The 26,307-nt window shown below is 41.3% G+C and overlaps 1 protein-coding gene across 3 annotated transcripts in view; it reads left to right on the plus strand.

The window, feature by feature from the left end:
* The first annotated feature begins 3,892 nt into the window (after positions 1–3,892).
* The window catches only part of cadm2a (cell adhesion molecule 2a), a 184,042-nt gene continuing 161,627 nt past the window's right edge, over positions 3,893–26,307 (plus strand). For all 3 annotated transcript variants that reach the window (XM_079647409.1, XM_079647411.1, XM_079647410.1), the window contains exon 1: positions 3,893–4,291. In XM_079647409.1, coding sequence (XP_079503535.1) covers positions 4,231–4,291 — 61 coding nt within the window. In that variant the 5' untranslated portion in view covers positions 3,893–4,230. The remainder of the gene's footprint in view (positions 4,292–26,307) is intronic.

The raw sequence follows: 26,307 nt of genomic DNA on the forward strand, positions 1-26,307 counted from the left end.
GCCTCTCTCCTGAATCCAAACACTTTTTTGTTTTTCGTTTTTCTGAGAGGATCCAGTGGTTCCTCTCTATGCCTCTAGTGATGGCACACAGCAATTTTGAGAGTGTGAAATGAGCCATTACAAGGTGTGCTTCACCCCCTCTTAAAGTGGACCGACCCAATATGAGATCAGCGGGCCAAGTCAAGTCAAGTTTATTTATAGAACGTTGTCGGCAAACAGATTCGTATCTTTTTAACGGAAAACAAGGGTCAACATAACAATGGTTTTAGTGTGTGTGTGTGTGTGTGTGTGTGTGTGTGTGTGTGTGTGTGTGTGTGTGTGTGTGTGTGTGTGTGTGTGTGTGTGTGTGTGTGTGTGTGTGTGTGTGTGTGTGTGTGTGTGTGTGTGTGTGTGTGTGTGTGTGTGTGTGTGTGTGTGTGTGTGTGTGTGTGTGTGTGTGTGTGTGTGTGTGTGTGTGTGTGTGTGCTTATACGAGCGTGTGTGCCTGATTTAGAGTATATCAGAGGGAACAACTGTTGTGTTTTTTCTGAAAGTATCATGCTGAAGAAACAGGAAATGACTGACAGCTGAGAGTACAGGCAGGTTATGAGAAATGCTGATTAAAATAACTGATTTTGAATTTGTTTTGTATACTGGACCATGTCATCGTTTCTAAATCAACGTGAGTCAAACTCTTTTGCACTCTGTCCTTAAAAAGAGTGACTTGCTGTATATATTTTCATTGTGTTGTCTGATGAGGGACATCCTGCTAAGCAGCTTTACTTCTGTGATTGAATTGACGTTGGGCTCTTATTAGCATAGGTAGGCAACTTTAAATAAGCAATGTTAATTTTTATAAATAATGCATAGACTGCATTTTTTCAAGCCATCTGATAATCAAGCTAAAGATGCAATCTGAGACCCCGGTGCCTTTGCCCCAGAAATATGAGATGAAAGATTTGACAAGTGATAAATGTCAAATACATTTAAGTACATAACACGTATATATTTATAACAAAGTCAGCTTCTCAATCACACACTTTGCAACCATTTTTTACAAACACCTTATTAATTAATAAAGCTTTTGATTGCAGAGTGTCTGATGTCCCTCCTGAGATTAGTCTAATGATGGCTGACATTTATATACGTATAGTAATTACAAGTTCAAAGCATATTCCCGGGCTCTTCTACTGTATGTTATCCTATTATAGTCTCATACATGCTCATTAAAGTCTTCTTCTTCTTATGTTCATGTAACATCACAAAGCAGTTTGTAGCCCCTTCTCTCTGATCTCACAACCGGAAGGCCTCAAACTATCCTACTTAACAGGAGCAAATGATTTCTATGGTCGAGCGATTTTGTTGGTGCTACAAAAACTCTTACTGGAAAGTTGTCACAAGGCATTTTCATTTATGTAAATATACATATGCTGTTCCTTCCTTGGACTGTACCATTTTCGGCTTACACTTATACTTGTATCCCCTTTGTACTGTGAAACCTGCTCTTTCTCTCTACATTTCAGTCTCAGCAGCTTATTCCAAAGTGCTGTAGACCACTTCCACCCCCATGTCCCCTACCCCTATACACGGCCTGGTGCCATCACATCCCACCTCACCTCTCCACCCCTCTGATTGTCCTCAGCAAAACAATCTTCAATGCTCAGGCAGTTGTCAACATTAATACTTCACAGTCCTCTAACCTGGATCATCACTATCAACAGAGCAGCAAGCAATGCAATGTATAAGTTACTCAGTTCATGTGGAAGGACAGCTCACACGCCCAGCATGCTCTTTCTCTGTTTTGAATTCTGAGCCCATTCTACTTGTACACTGCAAAAAATGACCCTTGTTGTCTCGAATGGGTCAGGTTGTATCCGGTTGTGGCTGACCATAATATAGCCTTCCTGAGACATTTGAGATACTGTAAGAGATTCTTTTCATACATATTTTTACAAAACCAAATTCAAATATCTTAAAGGTGGGGTAGGTAAGTTTGAGAAACCGGCTCGAGATACACTTTTTGTTATATTCCATGGAATGCTCTTAACATCCCGATAGCAATGAATATTTGAAGTGCTTTGACAAAAAATCCATAAAAAAATGTCATCTGTGGAAGCCGTAGTACTGTAAAAAGCACGACCAATCATCTGAGCCGGCCCGGCTATAATAACTGGATGGCCTACCTGCCTGTCAGCCTTCCATCTGTGCACAAACTTATCTCATGCCCTCATTGGTCGTGTGCGCGTTCATGTGTGTTGGAGGAGGGGCTCTGTAAGGAAGTGGCATTATTTTCAAATTCTAGCGCACTCGAGCTGGTTTCACCAAAATGACCTCCCCTACCTTTAAGTGTTTTCCAAATTGTGCTCTGGTTAACAGCAGGTTTTTATAACCTACACATTCTACATCTTTGCTGCAGAATTGTTATTTATAATAATTGTAATTCCTTTAGATGGCTTTGATTTTCGGGAAAGGTAATTGTACAACCTTTTTTTTGCTGCCCACCTCTTGACATGTTTTATTTTTATGTATATGTAGGTGTCTTTATAAAACTGCCTTTCTGATCACCTCTTTTTTATGTTCTATTAATGGAACACTTTTTTCTGCTGCGGAGAAACTAAGATATGATAAAGTTATGATAAAACAGAACTATTTTTATAGGGATGAAAATGGCTATGTATGAAAGGTATGAACAAGTGCAGATATAAAACGTGATCAATAAATAAATAAGTCTTCTAAAACAGTTCACTATTTGAATTTTCCAAATATGTGCTATTATATCGGACAGGCTTTGCCCTTATTTATGTATACTAACTATTGGGCCTTGTTTGTGTAGGCTTTTCCTAATATTTTAAAGGTTTCATGTCATGCTTTTCCGGTTATTACCCGTCCCCTTGAATGTTATGAAGGTTTTTCTGCATGTAAGTGTAACGGTCTGCAAAGTCACAAACCCTCAAAGTACACCCTGTAGCGAGTAAAACTCTAACACAGAAAAGACCTGTCTATGCCGCCCCAGAAAGCCTCGTTGGAGATTTCTCTTTTTCCATTGTTTTCGTCCTGGGTACAGTGACGTGCCCATACCGAAATGGACCCATTGGTGCAAGCCGTTACGTTAAGTCCGTGGACCAATCCGCGGACTTCCTCACACACACACACACACACACACACACACACACACACACACACACACACACACACACACACACACACACACACACACACACACACACACACACACACACACACACACACACACACACACACACACACACACACACACACACACACACACACACACACACACACACACACACACACACACACTCGATCTTTTCTCAGCTGCAGCTCCGCCGATTTCTCCTCCCTGAGACGGCGGGACGTGGCGAGGCTGTGAGTCTGTGTGTGAGCACACACACAAACTCCCAGCCAGGCTGCGGGTGTGTGTGTGTCTGTGTGTGCTCGGGTTGGTTTCGGGCTGGGTTTAGCTGTGTCTCGCTGTCTCGCAGACGGCCACTGGGCTCACAGGGAGTGTGGGGGGGGGGGGGGGGGGGGGACAGGAGCTCCAACAAGCCGTTTAGGACTGAGTGAATACACTATACAGAGATGCTGTATGAGAAACCAATGTGAGTTTGGAAAATTGCACGATTCAAATCTATTTTAGTATACCTCAACAATGGAATTATGATCAGTAGAAATGGCCATGACATGGGACCTTTAATACTCAGTAAGTCTAAAAACCACTTCAAATAGACTTTTCTTGCAGTGTGTATCTCACGTTAAACCCCCCTCCCTGCCTCCGTCCTCTACTTCGATGTACTTTGAGTCATTGTGATTGGCTCACGTTTCATGTCCATCAGAGCTGTGTGGGCGGGACTCAAACAATCCACTCGTGCTCTCTTCACTGAGGATTGTGCGCCACAGCAGACAGTAGTACAGCAGCGGCAGCATCCACTCTGTGACCGGAGGACAACTACTGCTGTTGTTCACTCTCCCGCAAACTGAGCCTGTAGCCAACTGCTGGTGCATCCTTGAAATTGTTATTTTTTAGGAAAGAGCACATTTCTGCTTTAAAAAGTAACACAGTTTTCCGGTCGTGAAGTCGGTTGTGCCTTTTCCCTGAGACGCACAAAAGACGCACTCCCAAGTCCACCTGGATAGCTGACAGAGCAGTCCGGTCTGGTTCGAGGTCCAGTGGGGAGAGACAGAGAGGAGAAGTTAGCCCGGAAGGCAAGAGGAAGAAACAGAGAAGCCAGGATGAATCAAAAGAGTCATTTGATTTTCACCCTCTACACTATTTATGGGATTCTTCTGAAAGGTGAGTCTGGGACAAGTGGTGCGTACATGCGGGTGTTTTGTGCATACTGTGTGTGTGTACTCGTGCATGTTACAGGCCAACAGCAGGGCAGGATGGAGGGACAACAGCACGCGCGGTCACAGTCACACCACATGCGGGTCCTGGCAGAAACATGCGGACCCCCCTCTCTCCCTCACCGGGTTTCTCATTCTCCAGCATGTGTGTTTGTGCGTGCGCGGGTGTGTACGTGCGTTGAATGTACGTGCATGTGCAAACGTGCGTCTCAGAGTACAGCTCGAGGAGAGCGAGAGAGCTGGTCCTCTAACATCCTTCTGGATCCCTTGTGTGTTAATGTTCCGGAATGAGGAGGATACTATTTTCATAATTGTGTGCTCAGGGCACGACCCGAGCAGTGGCTGTGAAGCCAAACAGAGTGGTGCAACTCCTGAGTCTGCGATGTGCGTGAGTGCCAATGAAAGAAAAAAATGAGCCCGCTAGGAAGACACACCTTTACATGAAGTAACCAACCCCGCGGTTGTTTTTGACGTGCAGCACTTGGATGAGTCACGGAGACACTGGCAGCCTTTTACGCACCGAACAGTTTGATGCTGCTGCTGATAACGGCAGCTTTATATGCACACACAGCATTTGACTCTAATCTCTTTTCCTTTCTTTTATGAATTTACCCTCTGTTGCAGGCGTGGTGTCTGTGGACATAGTGCGCACAGTCATCTCTGGTGTGTTGTGTGCCTGCATAAAGGTTTCAGGGAAGGCTATTGTCAATGAACAGGTGCATGATTAGGATGACAGGCTTTCCCATTACTTTCTGAGAAGTTGATTTTCCTGTGTGATAGCTGATGTAAAGGTCAAGCTTCTCTCGGATTACGCCTCATATAGCCAACATGCACAACAATGTACCAGTGGTTATTACTGTGCTCACTGCATCCATTAGCAAGGAAATCAACTTGGCAATGGCTGATGTAAATGTGAATAACATTTCGATCTCATAACTGTTTGTGATAATATCAAGATAAACAGTGTTGTTTACAGAAGATAGGTAAACATTAGATTAAGGTGACATTGGGGTCAAGGTCATGTTGTTGCCATGTCTGTTCATAAGTGGTTCAGTGAGATATCAGCATATCAATTAAAGTGGAACTACAATACATACATTGCACTGAAATATCATAAAATGACAATTAAAAAAAAAAACAGCCCTGTATACAATAATTATATATGCTTATATTTTCTATTCTCCGCCTGTCTTAAACATATAAAGTATCAACAGAGTAGAGGATGTGGGCCAACACAGCAAGAAAATTATGGGGCTTCAATGGCTTGAGGGTCCCCCCCCCATTTTGATCAGTGAATACAAGCCTGATTTTTTTAATTCAACTATCATTAGAAAACTCTCTTTTTATATCACGCTATTTTGATGATGCAATGCGGAGGATTTGCATAATACATTTTACATGTTCCAGTATAGTTCCATATTTAAGAAATGTTATAGAAAGATGCCCGAGTACAACCCAGTGGCATGTTTTGTGATATTTTTTCACTTCACTTTAAACACAATACAGTGTTGAGTACTGGATTGCATTCACGTGTTGAGGCATCCAAGGAAAACAATATCTTTGTAAGAAGTTAAAGAGGGAACACTTCGTATTGAGTTACTGGACTGTCAGTGGCAGGAGGGGGATGGATTTACTCGGGAAAAAACTGTCAGTCTAACAGCAGGGCCACTTATGCTGCGCTGAGCTCCAGTTTGTGATATAAAGTCCACTTTATCCCACTCAAATTACATCAAGATGTATTTAAGGCATTTGATAACAGATTTATTAACATGAAAGTCTTGACTTAAACCAGCTTTCCACACGAGCAAATCCCAAAGGAGAGATCACTTGATTCCCTTGATAATTTGTTGTTCTCTCTTTGAAGTGTGTGAGTGTGTGTGCATATGAGAGTGAGTGAGAGCAGTCCTTAACAACCAGCCATGATTAAGGCCACTCTTGACTTAATGAATTGATACGTAATGAGTTATCTTAGGGTATCTGATATATCTGACAGCTCGCACTGCAGCAATTATTGACGTTTCAGGGCTTCTCTGTCCCCCTTTATTCTCCTAAGGGTGGCACATTCATTATGGGAGAGTGTCTTTGTTCTTGTGTGAGCTTATTACCTTGCAAATGAGTGCCACGTTTCTATAGTTCAAGTCTGGAATGGCCTACGCAATGACAAAAACCATGCTGTTAACAGCCGAGCGCACTCCGGATCTGTTTCCACACACCCTCACATCAGTCTCTTTCTCTCTCCCTGTCTAACTCTGAAGGGGATAATGTTAGGCTCCTTGATTTGAACAGTCATCTCGCAGTGCAAGACCTATTATTGTATAGGTTCCACACAGCAGTCAGGTCAGCCTCCCTCTGAATGAAGTCTATCTAGCCGCAGCCGTATCCGTGCGCTCTGTAAATGGCAGCTGTTTCAGCCCCTCTGGCCCAGTGCCACCTGGCATCAAGACATCCAGACACACTGCATCTCTGTCACCGACTAGACCTGCGTCGTGTGTATATATATATATATATATATATAGTGTGAACGTGAAGTGTTTTGATGGAGGTTGTTGTTTACCAACAGCCCGAGTTGTTAGCATATTATCCAGTGTGTCTCGTGTGCCCATGCCGGATTCAGAGAAAACAGCCTGTTATGCAAATGGCCCTCTTACGTAATAGCCCGGGGCTGCGTGGCAGGCGAGGGGAGATGGAGGCAGGAGAGCAGCAGAGAAAGAGGGAGATATTCTAGAATAGAGGACTTGATGTTAGAGTGACGTGGGAGGAGAGGTGTGGAGGAGGGATGTGCAATCTTCTCGGCTAAAGTGTGCAATATGTGTGCTCTGGTTGTTGTTTGCTGTTAGGATGGCTGTTTATCGCTCTGCCTGCCTGGTAGTCCGTCTATTTTGAACTCTGATCTTGCTAGCCTAAATACAAACCCCCGCTGAGGGATGTGTTTATCCCCGCAGTGAGTCTAAGCTGCTGTAGGCTGACCCTCCATCCCTCTGTACTTCCGAGCATTCCTCCCTCGCCTCATCCTCTCATCCTGGTGTGGAGCTTTGTACCACAGCAGCGTGGGAAAGCTTCCGATAACAAGTGGCCGTGTGTGTGTGTGTGTGTGTGTGTGTGTGTGTGTGTGTGTGTGTGTGTGTGTGTGTGTGTGTGTGTGTGTGTGTGTGTGTGTGTGTGTGTGTGTGTGTGTGTGTGTGTGTGTGTGTGTGTGTGTGTGTGTGTGTGTGTGTGTGTGTGTGTGTGTGTGTGTGTGTGTGTGCGCGCAGAGCCACTGATTACAGAAACAAGGTGCTCTCTCTTTCTCGCTCACTTGCACTCACCCTCCCACTTCTATGTGTTTCATTTTCATGGACACGCTTTGACGGGTGGAACATGTGACGTACTCTGTACCTTACACAAAAGCCATACACCTTCAATGCTGAAAATCCTTAGTAGAACTGGGCATCACACAGACACACATACACACACGGAGCCCCACTGTGGATTCATTGCTGCCCGGCCAAGGGATTTCCCATGATCAAAGCCAGTCTTTTGTTAGTCCAGGTGTTAAAAAAGTTAAAACAGAAAGGAGGAGGAGGCTGGAAGGGAACGTGGGATCCCGAGCTTACAAACTCTTCATGGCAGAGCAGAAATGTGCTGCTCCAGAAACACTTCCAGGGAACCTGCCACTTGTTCCAATTCTTTCTCATATCAGTAAACATGCACGGCAGGTTTTGCTTGGGAATGTACAGCAATGACAAGTTGAAAACAGACGCTCTCAAAGTGTGTTTAGACATAGGGATGAAAGGAAACAGGAAGAGGCAGGAGGCCAATCATTGTTAAGCTCAATACACATGTAGTGGCATATGGTAGATATTCACAAGTGGCAAAAACAGAACCCAGACAAGACACTATGGAGGACTGAGAAGTTTTAAGCTTTATGTAAATGTTATCCTATGTGCACAGCTCAGCTCCTAAACCAGCCTGTGGAAATACCCTAAGCTTTAATGAGCCTTCAAAATATGATGCTCACCAATGCAGCATCACAGAAAGATCGGACATTATTTTTGTACTTCAGATATACTTAAGACATACTTGATTTGAAATGTGCGCATTGCTAAACATCTCCCAAGGCTACATATTCAATGTATTGCAAGATTCAGCCTGGTTTTTATGTTTGAATATGATATGAAGACTCTTGTCTCTTGTCTTCAGAGAATATGGCCTTACAGTGTCATATATTGTGTCCAGGTCCCCAGCACAACACACAGTCACTCTGTTTACTAAATTCTGCAGTATAGGGCTTTGCTGATCCTGGCATGAATCTGCTCAAAATGGAATACATCCTCTAAGGAGTAAATGGCTGTGAGATGGCACTGACGCACCATCATGGATGACTGCGTTACTCGCTTCACATTTCAAGCATGGAAAACCAAAAATATCTATAATTATGTTGTCAGGCTTACATCCAAGAACATGTCCCATTTATAACATACTAATTCTAATAAACAGTCTATTATTTGAGCCTAAGTGCTAGGTATTATTTAATCGAATCCTATGTTGGTGGTGCGGTGAGCTAATAGCTTCCTGGTTACAAACACAGAACATGTCAGACACATTGCTAATCCGTAAATTAACATTTTTTGTAGTGATTCAATGCAGAGTTAATTTAGATTTTTATTTTGGCATCAAGGCTGCGTTTCATGTTTCTACGACAGGGTGGAATTTAAAGCCAGCCCAAAAGCGAGAGAAGGGAGAGATGAAATACAGCCTCCCGTGGAGAATGGGGAAAATCCGAGCCCACAGGTGGATTTGGCTGCAATAGCATTGGCAGCAGACAGTGAGTTTGCACCCAGAATAGACATCCCTGTAGGTCAAATAAGTATGCAAGCTCAGCTAACAAATCAGCTGATTCGGCTCTTCTTCAAAGGGAATGAAGCTATTTGTTTATACATATCAGGATATGAAATAATATGAATTTATCAATGTGAGACGTCTGTAACGATAAAAATAAAACAACCTTACATGTAGAAAATGGTGTTTGGGGCTGCATAAGGTGTATTTTGATACAAAGCTTCCTCTGCTACAGTATATGATGACTAATTCTTATAGGGAAAAAAATGTTTCTGGTATGTTTTGATTGACAAGCAAAAGTTGAGTCACACTTTAGCAATCAGATTGAATCGACCCAATAAGAACGACGCACAAGCACACACATTGGAAAAGAAAGACTGCGTGAACGCGCGCATGCATACGAGATGTCTGTATTAGCATTGAATTCCAAAGGATTAGCGAGCGGCTAATCTGAAACTCCAGTCTTTGACAAGCCATGTGTCACTAATCTCAAACACTCTGGAATAAAAAGACACAAACACAATCAACCTTTAGGATTAAAACTCAGAGGATGTTCATAATCTTTCACTCAAACCAGGAGAGGGTAAAAGAAGGTTCAAGCTGAAGAAAAAGATAAATAGAAAAATATATATATATATTATTTTCTGCCCCACACATACTTGCAAAAAGCGAACAAATGCAGTGGGTTGATTCAACACGCACTTTCAGTTGAACCTGATTTGCTTTACAGGTTCATGCATCGTCCTCTTAACAACTCTTAGCCTTGAAAATGTTTCTTTTATGTTGTGTTGCCCTTTCATCTGACAGTTTCTTTTCATACAATTCCCAGAGAGCCAGAGTCTGGAGTCTTGGTATTACATGTTACAGTAATCATTTTCTTGAACAGAGATACAGATATGAACAGTCTCTCAAGTCCCTCAGCTCTTTTCCACAACTCTGATATTGTTGGGGACTGCGTGTCTGTCTTTGAAATGAATTCACCCAAAGCAAAGTCGGCCCATACTGTGTACAGTTGCATCCTAACGCACCGAGCCATATGTGTACACCAAAAGCACACGCTTCGCAAATACACACGCACGCTTGTGCACACAGAAAGACAGCAGTGTTCAGACAGAGTAGAGAGAAAACAACATCTTTTGTTTTCAGGGATTGCATTTGCTGCAGTAAACACAGGATGATGCTTTAAAAAAGTGGCATTTTTAGTTTTATTGCCACCGTTTTTATGACCCAGACTCAGAGATTGCTTCCTCTATTCATACGCATGCACACTCATATTTTCAGTCGAATTCAGTTTGACAGGAAAGCTACATTTACAGGCAATTTGTTGAAAAAGTTTGAGGTACTGTGTGTATATATATATATATATATATATATATATATATATATATATATATATATATGGGGAAGGAAGAGACAGTTAAAACCACTATCTCCAGGCCCTACGATTTCGGTTGGGTTAGAGCCAGTCCCAATGATACTGATAATATATTTCACAGCTGCATTAAGTGATCCCAAAAATGAGTTGCAATATTCTTTCATACTGTAACACTGCTCATTTCCTCCTGTTTGCTATTAAACATGGATTGTCATACTTGTTCATTTCTAATTGCAAGAAAGTGCTTCAAAATGCAGCTACATTGGCAACATCTGCTTAATTCCATGTATTGTCTTTGTTTCAATGTTGTTCCTTAATGTTGTGCAAAGCATTGATTGAGTGCTTAATTGCTAAACATGTTCTGTAGCTAACATTATGGAATGATGTCATAATACTAATTGAATCGAAGGATTTACTGCATCCACGAATATATAATACATATCTGTTCACTTGTTTTAGCATCGTGCTCTCAAAGGAAGCCTCGAAGTAGCTAAAGCTAATTGAAATGTAATTCCCCAAAGACGAATGTTCATGTTAATTGACTTTCTGTGTGTGCCTGTGTTTGTACGTGTGTGTGTGTGTGTGTGTGTGTGTGTGTGTGTGTGCGCGTGTGTGTGCGTGCACTTGAGTGTGTGTATATGTGTATGTTTTTGTATTCATAATATCGCCAGAAGTCACTTTCTAGTCCCTTGTCTAATCAGCTTGAGGGTCCCCCCACATCTTAATTCAGTGTTTGAAAGCTATTAGACATTCGTTTGCATGAGCACCATTTCTAAACACATCTAATTTAGTGAAATTAAGCATTTAGAATCCACTGATGTTTTCTTAAACTCCAATCAAGCCATTCCTTCCATTCACGTTGGTGCACATTGTAAATCGCAGCATACTCTACCGCTGTTTGGTTTCACCTCTTATATATCGGACGTGTGTAAATGTGAAGAACAATAGGGCTGGGAACAAATGGAGGGTTTTTGCACAGGTTTCCGTACGTTTCCGTGTGAAAGTAGAGAGAACAGGCATTGTGTTTAAAGCCTATAATTAAAACTAAAGGTGTGAAATTCCATCCACTTGAAAAGGTTTCAGCTGACATTTTACCAGTAAAATGAAATGAGCAAAAAGCTTTAACCTGACTTCAGAGTTTCTGAGTGTGCTTTCAGAAGGAGGTTATTTATGATATATTTCCTTTTGATCTGTACATAGGCAATACAGTTTGTATAATTCACGCATATCTTTACACAAAAGTGACCTCATTCCTCCAAATCTCTCCATTCATCTCCGTGCCTTGTGTCATACTGCATGATGACTTCCATTCAGTTGTCCTTAGCCGTGTCTATATTTCTATATAATGGATGCGTTTTGTTCGGAGAATTTGGGAATCTGTCCGCTTTCTATGTGGAGATTGCTCCAGGCCTGTTGTAGTGAGGAGGGAAGATGGAGTCAAGTGAGATAATTTATAACAGTTAAAAAACAAATGAATTGAGACCCTTGGCTTGGGTGAACGAGCGGCAGCATACATAATGCGCCTTAGGGATTTCTTCTCCGCACACATTGCGCTGTGTGTGTGTGTGTGTGTGTAAGTCCAAGCTAGCAAACACATAGCAGGCGGAAACACACAGCACCCTCCACCATCTGTCTCTGTTTGCCACATTGCAAATCCATTATATGCAACACAACATTATTCCCTCTATCCTAAGTGGCACACCCCCCTGAGCTTACTTCCACTATCCCACTCAGTGGAACGGTGACAATTTGCCACCGCGCACGCATCTTTATTAAAGATGTGGTGGCATGTTTCCAGCTGGATTTTAATACATATTTTCATGCTCCATTTGCATTTTTTGTAAGTTGTTGTTTAGCATCGATGCTTTGAGATGTTACAAGCCTGTTTGCTTGTTCCTCCCGCTTCATGTGGGAATTTGTGGGATATTTTCAGCTCGTCCCTGTTGAACTATCAGTGGACTTTAATAATCCTGCCACCTCCAGAATTATTATTTTTTACATCTTGGCAAACTGATTTAACACATGCACACACACACTCACAGAGACACACACACTGCATGCATCTCGCTAAGGTTTGGCTCAGTGGTTTTATAGCTAACTCATCTCCACTTCTAATCAAAAAGCCTCCCCAGCTCTGAACCTCCCGCTGAGGAAACAAAGAAGTTATTATGTTTTTAAATGGTCTCCAATTACGGGTAATTTCACCGCCTATCTTAAAGCTATTTGCTTTTCTCTCACTTTGCTCCGGATGGGTAGAGCTAGCATTGTGCTTTGCAAAAATCAACGACAAGACAAGTTAGACACACAGCAGATGCATTCTTGTGGAAAACAGAATGGTCTGCCTTTCTTTGCACTCACTCTCTGTCTTTCCTCATCGTCTTATCGTTAGAAATGGGAACACAGTTAACTCAATTCCTCCTTTATCTTCCTCATTAGTGTTTGTCTCACAGTGCACTCAATTACTCAGTCCATCACTCTCCTTTACCCACAAGTCAAAAGCTTCCACTGGCTGAAGTCAAATCCACATGTAGTTAGATTCCAGTAAAGCTCATTAGGGAGTAGTGAGTGATGCCAAAATTGTGCTTAACATAAACATTTTAAATCCCTGCTTTGTGCACTGCGTGTGTGCTTTCAAACAATTTTGGTACGGCCTTGTCAGTTTGCAGACTGATGCTGCGTGTTACGTTTTTACACCGCCAGTCAGATTCTGACTGCTGTGGCATTTTTCAATTTTGATTGTTAATCTATAGTCCACCTTGGAAGTGCATTTAGCACAGCCGGATTAGTTTTGATAGATTTGATTTTGATTGTAACCTTGGCTGTATGTTTCAGGAGCATTCATTTATGTTTTCTTTTTTTTTTAGATTGTTTGACATTTCACTAATGGCAGCTTTATTCAGTTGAATTTTTCTGTCAAAATTTTTCCTCCTAGTAGCAGTTTATATCATCTGGCCATTTTATATACAAATGCTAAAATAACAGGTTTTGAAGAAAAGAGCTACAATTTAAACAATTTTAGTTTTGAATCATGGGTAAAAAAACGTGCTTGCAATTCTTTTTACTCCATTCGAGGATCTTTGTAAGGTAGGATTTTTCCATATATTGACTTGATTAACGAGACATTGATATCTCCCTATTGAAACTATGCAGCTGTATGTTTCCCTTTCTCTCTGCTTCCTTATCTTCCTTCCAAATGTATTGCTATGGCTACCATCCTAGACTAGTTTGCCATCATGCTAATGCTGCTGTATGTGTATCTAGTTCAAATAGCCCCGCTAATGCTAATCTCTTCTAATCCTCTGAAAAGCACCCTTAGAGCCACGTTATCATGCTACTCTGAAGTTAAAATGGATAGTGGAGGAGAGGGAACAGCAAAATGGTGAATGGTGATATCAGAATAGCAAATATTAAATCATAACAGCTGACACGTACAAATCCTCACACCAGTGGTCACCTTCCAACGTCCGCTTATCCACGTGCACACACACACACACACACACACACACACACACACACACACACACACACACACACACACACACACACACACACACACACACACACACACACACACACACACACACACACAGCTGCAGACACAAGCTATTACTGAAGAGATAGGCCCAAAAATATCCCGGTTGGCAGTCATAATGAGACAGCGTTACCACAGTTGCTCTGAGCTGGTAAATGGAAGACTACTCTATAGGACTGTGTGCTGATCCTAAGCCCTTGTCGTAATGCACTTGTCACCCTAATCCTGACCTTATTAAAAGTGAGCCAGAAAGAAGCCAGAATTTAGACTGTAGTAGTTCCTCAATACAGCTGGTCGTAGCCCAGGCACTTTGAGAGGAGGTGACCTTCACATGACATAATCCCGGAGCCACCTTTCACCCCGTTAGGCATTATGATCCCAGAGATTAGGTCCCCTTCGAGTTTTTCGGTTTCTGGTGAATCCGATAGCATTTATTGTGAAGACATGTTATTGATTTCTGAGGAAGGTGCAGTGTGTAACAATGCAGTGCAACGTGACACCCTGCAATACAGAGAGTAGCGCTACATACGATATTGCTCATGGCAGCAGGAAATAATTGACCGCAATATGACATAATAAGAAAGCTTCTGTCAGCATTACATTTAAACTACATGCTCTTATCCACATGGAAAATATCTAGTGATGATTATGTTTTTTTTAATCCGAGATCTTAAATAAAAAGCTATATTTTTCACATCTTTCCATGACATTACGGTATACGCTAGCCTTGCTGCCCTACATAATGCTGCTCTACTTGAATGAAATGTATCAGTAAAAGATAAGAAATAGATGAAATACAGTCTTACCCTTGTCTGCCGTAGACGCATGGTTCTGTCAAGATGTTGGAGTGGTGGAATATGTTGATTCCAGCACTTTGGTTACATTATGTCTACAAAAAGACAAGGCTGCATATATAGTGCTGTCCTTCCCACAGACAGAAAATGTAACTTATAAATCAGTAACCCTTTCCCACTTTGAATTAAGCCAAATCCCTGACATTCTGACGCATTACGTCTGTGCACAGGTTGGCGCAGTTTGAAATATAATTATACTAAGAATAAATCAAGCAATATCAGACACTACTGCTGGATGTACTTGTGAAGCAACTAAGTAGACATTCATTTGCTAATTTGTATCAAATTAGGCCTTTTAAAGTACGACGTTATACCAAACAGAAATACAGCTTGAACTGCTTGCTGTGCTTTTATCCTTTTCCAGCCTGATTAGAAAATTAATAGCATAATCCCCAAAGTCTCAGCAGTCCTGATATCCATTGGTACTTGTCATTCAAAGGAGAACACCATTGATGGAAGAGATTACAGGAAAGTGAAGCAGAAAATCCACCAGGGGAAGGTGATGAGTTTGTTTTGAGATGTTATGCGAGTGTATGTTGTGCTGGGATCCTGAGTGACACGTTATGGCCACTGCTGTGCCAATGCTCTTTTTTAAAGCCACTGTGATAAGACGAGATGAGACAGGGATGGGGGTAACAGCAAAACATTGGGTGTGTGTGCGTGTGTCATACATGGGTTGAGCGTTAGAGGGATGTTGGGGGTAACAGAATGAATGTGGGAGAAAATATGAAATTCGTATCACATCTGATGCTCCACCCTGTACAGACAGGAATATGGAGCAGAGACAGATTAACCCGGAGAAGCTGAAAAAAGATAATAAATAAATAAATAACAATGCAAGCAATGCATCAGCTTCAATCTTGTGCTATCTGGCGCACAGGGTTGAACCATTTATTATGTATGCAGGCACAACGGCAGAGATAAACAGTAACAATGAAGAGGCATGTTTTATCAGGTCCATTTCATTTTGCTCTTTGAGAAGCATCTCAATGAATGCAATAAAAATAGTTGGTTCCTGTGTTTTTTTTTTCTCCTTTATGTTTCTGCTTCCACATCCCACTCTCTCTCCTTCCTATCTGGGTGTTTCTTTTTTCTTTTACCCTAGACACCTCACTCACCAGCGTCACCCGGGGCTTTCATCTTGGCAGGGTGCTTCCTTTATGAGAATACTCCAATTGCTAGACGAGCGTCCTTGTCAGACACCATTCATTGCACTTGCATAGATATGAAAAGTGTTTTAACAAGCACCACTGAGTTTTGCGGTGCAGAAGAAACTGCATACCAATGTCAATTCAGATCCTGTGACCAAATTAAAGAGGCAGTGAAGTCTGGGGAAAGTTATGTTGATGTCCAAGTCAAAAAAGTTCCACTGCAGCCGCCCAAAGGTATAGTGACTAAGTAAAGTTTGCTTTGCTGTTGTCCGTAGAGAATTCGGAGTTTGAAATTCAGTAGTGAAGTTAACCGAACGGACACTCGAGCATATTTTATGAATTGATTCTCTTCTCGCATGCAATTTGGTTACATTTATCTTCATTTAATCTTGGCTGTCACGACAATAACTTCCAATTGCTATTCAGACGCTAAGTCACATAATGTGTAATTAGGTATGTTAATAGCTACTGTATATTCTGAGCATGAGAGCGAGGCACACTATCCATTTGTCTGTCAGATGAACGGCTGTTAGATGCAACATCTGGACCGAAACAAGCAGTGGGAGTTGATGACGTCCCCAAATATATATTGAATTATTATTATTATTATTATTATTATAGATACATGGCTACTGCAGAAGTTATATAGTACTGTGTTTGTTGGGGTTTGAATAAAGAAGTGTTCAAAAATATATTTCGCCTGTTCGAAAGCAAACCAAAACAGGATAAATGCACAAACAATCTAATTAGAGGGATGGCTGACTGTTTAGCAATCACTTGGTCTTGTGCCAAATAAAAATGGATGGTTTTAATAAACAGTCTCTTTGTAAGTTATGCAAATCTAATGGACCTGCAGGTGATGTGGTGGTGAATTATTTCTCCAAGCTTGCACAGTCAAATTGACTTCTTCTATTTTCCCCCCTGGCCTTTTTCCTTTTCTTTTTACAACACCTCATAATGTCCCTTTGTTACTGATCCTTAGTCTTTTTTACTTTGGGAGAAATTGGCAGCCAAAAGACCATGTGACGAGGCTCCAAACATCACTTCTAAATTGTGTCGAATTATATGTTGAGCAAACAGTCCTTAAACATATGTGTCATGGTGCATAATGTAATCCCTTTTATCCCATCAAATAATCCCAGTACGCCTCGATAACAACTTGAATTGATCTTTACTGACTGACTTTACTGACTTATTTCTCCTCTTACCCTACTTTGAAGCAGTCATGTTCACAGCAAGTCTTCAAAATGTCAGATATTGTATGCATGAGTGTGACAATAATCGCACTTGATGGGTGTAAAGATCTGCCATGTCATTATGTTGCTCCGGTTCTATTTTGGCTTTTAGCACTGGTCAAAATATGTGGGTTGAATTTGTGAAACCCTATCCCTAAAGTGGCCTGAACATCTGCAGTCAGCTACAGCAGAGAGACCAAATGTCCCGACAGGAGGCGATGTCATCCTAACGGAGGGTTTTACATCCAGTGTACAATGATCTAAGCCACAGGGATACTGTCTCCAAAAATATATGAAGTACCCGCTTTATAGACCATGACATATCATTTCCTCTCTTCAGAACGATACGTACAGTGCTCTGTTTCCATCAGAAAGCAGCCAGGCCGTACTGATGAATCTGTTATACCAGCCAGCTACATTCTTTTTGTTTCATTCTCTTTGTCCTTTACACTCTCTCTCTCTCTCTCTCTCTCTCTCTCTCTCTCTCTCTCTCTCTCTCTCTCTCTCTCTCTCTCTCTCTCTCTCTGTCTGTCTATTTCTGGATGTAGTGAGACTCCAGCTTCGTTTCAATTCTGGGGCAAATCAGCTGCGTAACAGTAGTGTGCGTCTAAATGGCAGCTATTACTGTATGTAGCGTCGGTCAGAGGTCAAGCAAGTCTCTTCTGTTGTATAATGCTAATGGTATGAAATTCCTTAAGGGTGACAAGAAGTGGATGTTGGGTAACGAAATCTGGATTTGACTTTTGGATAATTAAATGGGTTTTTGCTGCCTATTGATGGATTCAGGAGGTTAGAGAGCAACACAATACTGACATCTGGTTACAGCAGCAACATGATTGGTTGGGAACAGGTGTGGAGAAATCTTATTGGTTGAGAGTAAATAGTTGCAAGAACAAAAGGCAGCTGACAGTGTGGAAAAACCCTGAATACAGTCTTTGTGATTGAACTTTTTCTAACCTCAGCCAACCTCCATTTGTCTTATGATGGAAATATATCCATGGATAAATAATCAATCAAGCAAAGCACCACTTTGCAAAGGAAATATGTCGTTGACTATCATTTAAAAGCCAGAAAAAGCTTTTAATTCTCTCAATAAAAGGATGAAACTTAGGCAGATGATTGGTTCATTAGTGTAATATAATACTGATGATGTCAAAGAAAAAGGGAATGGTGCTAAATACAGAGGAAGAAAAAACACAATATAGCAAAATGAGAGCACGGGGTTGAATGGCTCGGCTTATTTAGAACCAATCAAAAGTTCATATTATTAGTTATAGTAGGACACATTTCTGCATTTTTGTAAGTTTTGTTAAATCTTCCAGGAAATACAATTATTTTACTTCAAATAAGTATTGGAAAGGTTTTAATTTGGTAGTTGTTTTAAAAGTTTGCTATAGTTTTGGCTTTTGGCTATACTAAAACAGTATAATTAACACCCAGCAGGCCTATGGCATTAACCTGTAATGGCTTCTTAAAGGTTGAGTTCTCTTTCCTGTGGGTGTTGATCAGATCTCCAGGATGTGTAAGCAAGAACTTTGTTTGTGTTCGAGGTGAACAGTTAAATAGGTCTTATTATTTTCTACTTTCAATTGTATCAGAAAAACAACCTTAAATCACACTGAGTGGGCTATTGTGTGCTTCATGGGGTCATAGGTGACACAGACACGCACCATAATGAGACCGCATAGAACGGTTATGACGAATAATGTACATATTGTAACAGCAGGAATCTCACATCTGTGTGTGTGTGTGTGTGTGTGTGTGTGTGTGTGTGTGTGTGTGTGTGTGTGTGTGTGTGTGTGTGTGTGTGTGTGTGTGTGTGTGTGTGTGTGTGTGTGTGTGTGTGTGTGTGTGTGTGTGTGTGTGTGTGTGTGTGTGTGTGTGTGTGTGTGTGTGTGTGTGTGTGTGTGTGTGTGTGTGTGTGTGTGTGTGTGTGTGTGTGTGTGTGTGTGTGTGTGTGTGTGTGTGTTTTGCCCTGTCTCCTGGAGGGGAAACATGGCTTGTTTACAGTGTCTGTAGTGACAACTAAATGAAATCACATTTCCCATCAGTCAGTGGGCTAATTGAGGCTAGCTCTTCCATTAGTTGTCTGCTCACATCTTCTTTGTAGGGAGCCAGACCGATCAATGCTCAGTCAGTTTGATACTTGGATGCACACACACACACACACACACACACACACACACACACACACACACACACACACACACACACACACACACACACACACACACACACACACACACTGCTTATATATTTTATGATTTGCAGGTGCAATCCCTTTTCATCATTTTCTCCATTTCAAACTGAAAATTCCGCTTTATCTTTCCCTAGTGTTTCCATTCTAACCAACCTTTTTTTCATGGGCAAATGTTTTGCATGCAATCCGAGTGGAAAAATAGTTTCACGGCCGCGTAGGGCTCTGATAAAGAAGGTGATAAAATGAACTATAATACTTTCACTGCTCCAAATGTATGTATTAGGGAATAAGAGAGTTGAGCTGCTCTTTCTCCATCTTTTGTGGTTTAAGAAGGAATCTGGCTGTTCCCACAGTCTTGGCAAATCCTGCCTTCCCAAATCCTTTTCTCCGTAATTCTGTTGTCGTGCCAACGGTGAGTGAAAGCGCAGAAGTGCATTATGGACTGGTCATGCATGAGTAACGAGGGCCCCTTTGAATCCGTGTGTTTGAGTTTGTGTGTGTGTGGGTGGGTATTCTGCCCCTCAGAAACCTAGTTATTATGCACTGGCCCTACGTAAACCTTTGCTCCTCAGTTATCAAACGTACAAACTCACACCTACACATCAGCATACTCACAAAAACACCACACATCAGCATTCATTAGAAACTTGCTTCTGCAGTTTACTGTAATGCATACACCCACGCCATCCTTCAGCACCTTATCCCTCACCTCCCTCCTCCCCCCCCCTACATTTCCCCGCACAAGTCATCTGTAGCAGCGAGGCAACAGTAACAGTACAACTCACTGAGTCTGATTTCATATTCAGAACAGGTTGCCTTGCGATACTTTCAATGTGAACAAGCCAAGCCAAGATAAACCTGACTCAGTTAGTGAAAATCAAAGTGTGACAACTTCCCCAGCGCCGGGAAGAGATCATTTTGCTGTTGGACGAGACAACAGTTTGGATTTAGTGTTGTGAGGATTATGGTGATACATTAGTCCAATCTGTGTTGATCTAGCAAAGCAGGAGATGAACAGCCCGTATGTGCTATTGTCGTTTGGATGGGTTTGGATTTGTATCACGTCTGCTTTGGTCCAGTGTGTCTTGGCAGAGCTTTCGGAAGCCGTACCGAGTTTGCTTTTCAATACGTCCCTCGTGCCAGTTCAGACAACTGTCATCATCAGCAGAAGCCTGCACTGCCAGCATATATAGATCAGCCATATAGATCTATTTTATAGCTCTAAATGAACGTGTCCAAGTCTCTTTAACAGCATATTCATCTGCATTTCATTAACTAGAAAAACTCAATATTTTTGCAGCTTTTAAGCATAAATAAAACTATATTTTTATTAATATAAAATACATTTTGGATATATTATTTTTTATTAGGGCTGTCAAACGATTAACATTTTTAATCAGATTAATCACAGCTTAAAAATGTATTAATCATGATTAATCACCATTCGAACTATGTCCAAAATATGCCATTTCTTTATGTATATTGTTGTGGGAATGGAAAGATAAATGAAAGAAGGCGGATATATCCATTTAACATACAGTATGTATGTATGTATGTTTATTATAACATTTGTCTGTGTGTCAAAATGAAAGACAGCCCACACACCTATCAATCATCAAACCGTGGGGTCTTATTTCATTACACGTTGATTTCTATCAACACGTAATGTTGTATCGATGTATATAGAGATGTACTACAGCAAAAGTATTCTCCGTCGGGACTTCCTGCAACACTACGCCGTTATCTTGATTCTGATTGGTCAGAAGACATTATCAAAGATGTTCTATTGAGAAGACGATCACTACGTGACAAAAGTTTTAGTCTTCGGTATTTCCAGACAAGTGACTAATGAAATCAATCTTACTAACTGCTGCAATTTACTCGGCGCGAGTTGGCGGACTTTATTTTGCTTACTTTAACATAATTTTTCATGGTGGGGCTAAGCCATTTCTTGGTATGGCTGTAGCCTACCCCAGCGCTGCCGCTGGTGGGATGTATGGGGCGGGCCATTCTGCACATGCGTTAAATGCGTTAAATATTTTAACGCAATTAATTCAAAAGATTAATTACCGCCGTTAACGCGATAATTTTGACAGCATTATTATTTATACATATTTTATACTTTATGTTCGACAGCAGTAACATTTTCAAATACACACTTGTCTTTTACAGCTACACATTGTCAGTCCAGAGAAATGTGTCATAGCAAAAGCAGCGGTATAAGCATTTGAAGGGATTTAGTAGAAGAAAGAAATGTCCTAATCCATTCTAAATATTCAATTATTGTTCTTTGGAACAACAGAATAGGGATTTTCTTTAAATCCGGCCCTCCTCAGTAGCCTACCTATCTTCTCACGTTCTCCCCCTCCTTGCTAACGTGACATGCAATACTGTCATCAGCAATTACTTCAGCAGAATTAAGGCCGTACAAACAAGAAGACACATGCTGGACTTGAGTCTGAGATGACCTGGCTTTGGCCTCGTGTATGCTGCTTATTGGTGCAGAGAGTCACATAAAAGGTCATCACAGTGCCTTGATCTGGACTCATTTGAGTTTGAGAAAAGATCAAAACTATGCTGAAGGATGTGTAGAGGAACCAGTCATCAAGCATCCGGCTTTACACCTGTTAGTTCCCACGTACCACCCACCAAACAAACACAAAGTAACACATGCACCGTCAGCTCCTGGTGTCTCTGATCTCAGGCCATGTCAGTGTAACAGTCACACGCAGGTCAGATGTAATCAGGCTGGCTTTTCCCACACACATGTATTCACACACCTTTAACCAAGGTCATGTGTAGCTTGTTTTGCATGCTAAGGTGTGTTTGCTGATGTTGCATTGCGCTCCTCTTGTCTCTGTTCTCAGGATAGTTTGCACATGTTTGTGTGTGCTTTGTGTGCACGTGTGTAAGCGCGCAGACATGCTTTCATTTTCCCTTGCTACAGGCCCCGTTGTGGTTTGGAAACTGGTATTGTTTGGTGTTATTTTTGTCACATTCTATTTTTGTTGTGCCACAAATGCAGCATGACTTCTAGCCCACGGCACAATGTAGTGCAAAGTATCAGAATGCCAGCGCACAGGATTTGTGTCATGTCTTTGTTTTTGTTTGTTTATGCGTCTGTGTCTCCAATCAATGAAAACCCACTGTTACACAAGAAGTGCAAATACATGATTCACCAGCAGAAATCTAATGGATTTATCTTTACTCCTCTCTCAGTCTGTTTCTTGTTTGTGTGTCTGCATGGGTGTTTGCTTATGTGTCGTGATGATGTGTGCTAGTGAATGCTTAAATAATGACCAGTAGTGACAGAGACAGAGGCTCTGAGGCTCTTGATTTGCTGTTTTTCTCAGCCTGCCGCATGCAGCCAGCCAAAATGTCTCCGCAGGGTCAGCTCTGGCCCCCTGACAGGCTGACGAAGCGCGCGCTGTCTGTTAGGGGCCAGGCCTATTAAACGATCAGAGACTGCGTTCCCCTGATGCCGCTCTGGCTGAGAGGCCTCAACTCCCTCCTGGAGCCTGGCCCAGAGGTGTGTGTTTGTGTGCATGCATGTGTGAGTAATGTATGTTTGAGCATGTTAGACTTCATTAACAGTTTCTTTTGAAGATCTGTGTATTGTGTCCCTATATACAATACCCCTATACATTGTTATAAGTCAGTAAATTAAATGTCACAAAGCACCATCATCTATGCATACTAGGCCTAAATGTGAGTACAGCGGACACGTCACAGTGTGCTTGGTCTGCAGGGTGTTGTGCTGTTTCTAGTACAGTAGCCCATGAGATAGAGATATTCTTACAGAGCCATTTTGAAAAGGCTTGGTTTTGCGAATTTGTTTGCATGCTGGGAGGCTGAGAGAAACAATGCATTCAAACCCTCAAATACTGTTTCTCTCACAGCTGGTCATTATTTGACCATTTGCCAAATGTTGTTTTCCACTGGCAACCAGGCATAGATGCACAGCAAATCAAACACATGCTCACACATAGTGCTGCGTACCGGTACGCCGAACCGGTACTGGACTTGTAAAAAGTTTCGGTTCAAGTCCGGTTAAAACCGGAACGTCAGGAACCGGTACTTACGTTTATTCTCCTTTGTGTTCTAAACCATCTAAAACCTTCCATAGATCGAGAAATTTGCGCTGAGAAAAGACGAAAAACATTGTTTTGGCTTCTGATATGGCGGCCATTACTGAACTCACGAAGCCTCGCAAAATTTCGCAACTGCTCGCGAGATCTGTGTGACGTCAAGGGAAACTGGCTTAGACATAGTGGACACTGACAGCGTGGGATACTGGTTGCCATATATGGTAGTGTAGCTAAACTAACTCCTTTGTATGTATGGTGATATAGTGTCTGCCGAAAGAGCAACACTTCATCCAGACAATGTCAATATGCTGTTGTTCTTGAACAAGAACACATAGACTTGTACTCTTGCATATTGAGTCTTGTATATACATCACTATGTATGTAGTTGTGTTGTGTAGTTAGTAACACATGTAGAGTTCTAGAAAAGACATGGTGTAGACACAAGTTGGAAGGGGGCACAATAAACCTGACGAGTTTGAATTTGAGTTGATTATGAGTTTATTTTCAATTGATAATTAGCTCACAATAAGTTCACTTTAGTTACTCACACAACTTGACACAAGTCCGGACTTATAAGTCCGGACCTGAACCTGAACCTCTGGACTTGAGTCCGGACCTGAACCTGAATGTGAGTCCAGGTACACAGCACTACTCACACACATGCAGTTTGCTTCTGCTGGCTAGCCCTTGCAGCAGAATTGATGTTAGTTGTCACTTTCACATATATCCTTCTTTACAAGTCTCTGTTGTTATTGACAGAACTTAACTAAGCCTTACTGAGCAGAATATACAGGTCCAGACGTTTCAATTGTTTTGCGGCATGACCATGAATATAATTAATGCAACCCTGTTTGGCCAATCTCAAGAAGAAAAGCTGAGCCTTAATGTTTCCAGGAACTTTGAGCTATGTAAAAGAACACTGTCAATATTTCATGTTCAAGCAAGCACATTGTCACATCTGTAAGTATCACAGAAGGATGATTTTGTTATGGTTTAGGATCTCTTTAAGAGGTTTTGGGAACATTGGATCTAATTCAGCCTATTTGTCATGGTTTCCAATGCTTTCAGCCTTTTCTACCAGGGCGCTAATACGTTTCTTTACTCAATTATAGCTATTCTGACAGATTTGTTGTTTCAGACTGTAGTTTATAGGATGGTGTCATGGTGTGGAAAACCAAAAGTGGCCAGAAGTCAGTCATTATACTTTTTTATTCATCAAGAACCTCTCCCAAAGCCCTTATTCTCTACTCCCTTCCTGTCTTTGTTTTGTTTTCACTCTGTGTCTTCGTGGTTAGAAACCATGGGTTGCATATGGCAGACACAAAGCCCTCAATTTCATTAAAAAAACGTTCACAAAAACACTGAATAATCCCATCTCCAGGCTTGTTTGTCTGTATTACTGTGTTTGTGCGTGCGTGTGTGTGTTAACACTTGGATTACATATCTCTCTCTATTTATATGTCTTTTTAATACATGATCTATTTTTCGAAATCAGGGCTTTTTCTTTCAATGATAAAAATAAGTTTCAAACGTTAATTGACACCATCTTTTCTTTAACCTCCTGTAGATCAGGAGGTAAAGTGTTGCTGCTAAACTCATGGCTGGCAACGCTCCAACACCTTTTGTCTGCACGTCAAAGTGTCTTTAGGCAAGACACTGAACCCCAAAATGGCTCCAGATGGTTAGAAACACTCTACCATAGTTCTTTAAAGGAAAACTATAAAGTGCTTTGGATAAAAGAGTTATGAAATGCTTTTTATTCATTGAAAAAAAATGAGAAAAGCAAAATGACTATTATATATCATACCGTGAGAAATGTTATTGTATTGCATGTATTCCCTAGAAAACAAGTGCGCACAATTACTTTAAGCTGTTTTTGAAAGTAAAATGACTACGGCAGTTTGTGTGTGTGTGTGTGTCTACGTGTGTGTACATTTGTTGTGCATGCTCATACTTTAGAGTGTCATTAATCAAGTGGAGTATTATTGTTCTCAGCATCTTGCCCAAGTCTACACATTAACATTTTAATGACATTACTCTGCTATTAATCTGCTTACCACACAGCCAGTGGTGCAACTTATAAAACTATCAAAAAACTACTTTGATAAAAAAAACGCAAGGGAAAAAACAAGGCCACAAAGAGAGGAGGAACAGTAATTAAAAAGCCACTCTAATGAAAGAAAACTCATAAACAAGAAATAGGGGCAGAGTAATGGAAAAAGTGCATATGCTGCAGTCTTGAATTAGACGTGCGACAAATAAATGGATGCTCTTTTCAGCACAGAGACACTGAGTGTGTGGCAAAACAAAGTCATACTCAATGCTTCCAGACATTCCCACTATAATTGTACGTTCCCTAGAGCCTAATCAGATAACTAAATTAAAGCTTCCATCGACATCTTACAGTGTAGATGTAGGAGCCCAGCAAACCATTTCCAAATAGTTTTTAATGTCTGTTTGAAAGTTTGAAACCATGGAATATTTTTCGGAGTATCTCTAGGAAGGAAGTGAAGCTGAAGTCCCTCATCCTTTTTTTCTTTACCGAATGATGAGCTGATTAACCTTGGTCACAAGGTCTAATGAATCTGTGAAATCCATTTACATGGGGCATAGGAGGAGGACTTAGGGACATCCACAATGATGAAGGGCAAGTCAGGCCCGTGGGCTGTGTTTGGCCACTGCACCTGTTATATCGAGGCCGCTCACCTCA

The sequence above is a fragment of the Notothenia rossii genome (genome assembly GCF_949606895.1).
Source record: "Notothenia rossii genome assembly, chromosome: 9".
Taxonomy (NCBI): Eukaryota; Metazoa; Chordata; class Actinopteri; order Perciformes; family Nototheniidae; genus Notothenia; species Notothenia rossii.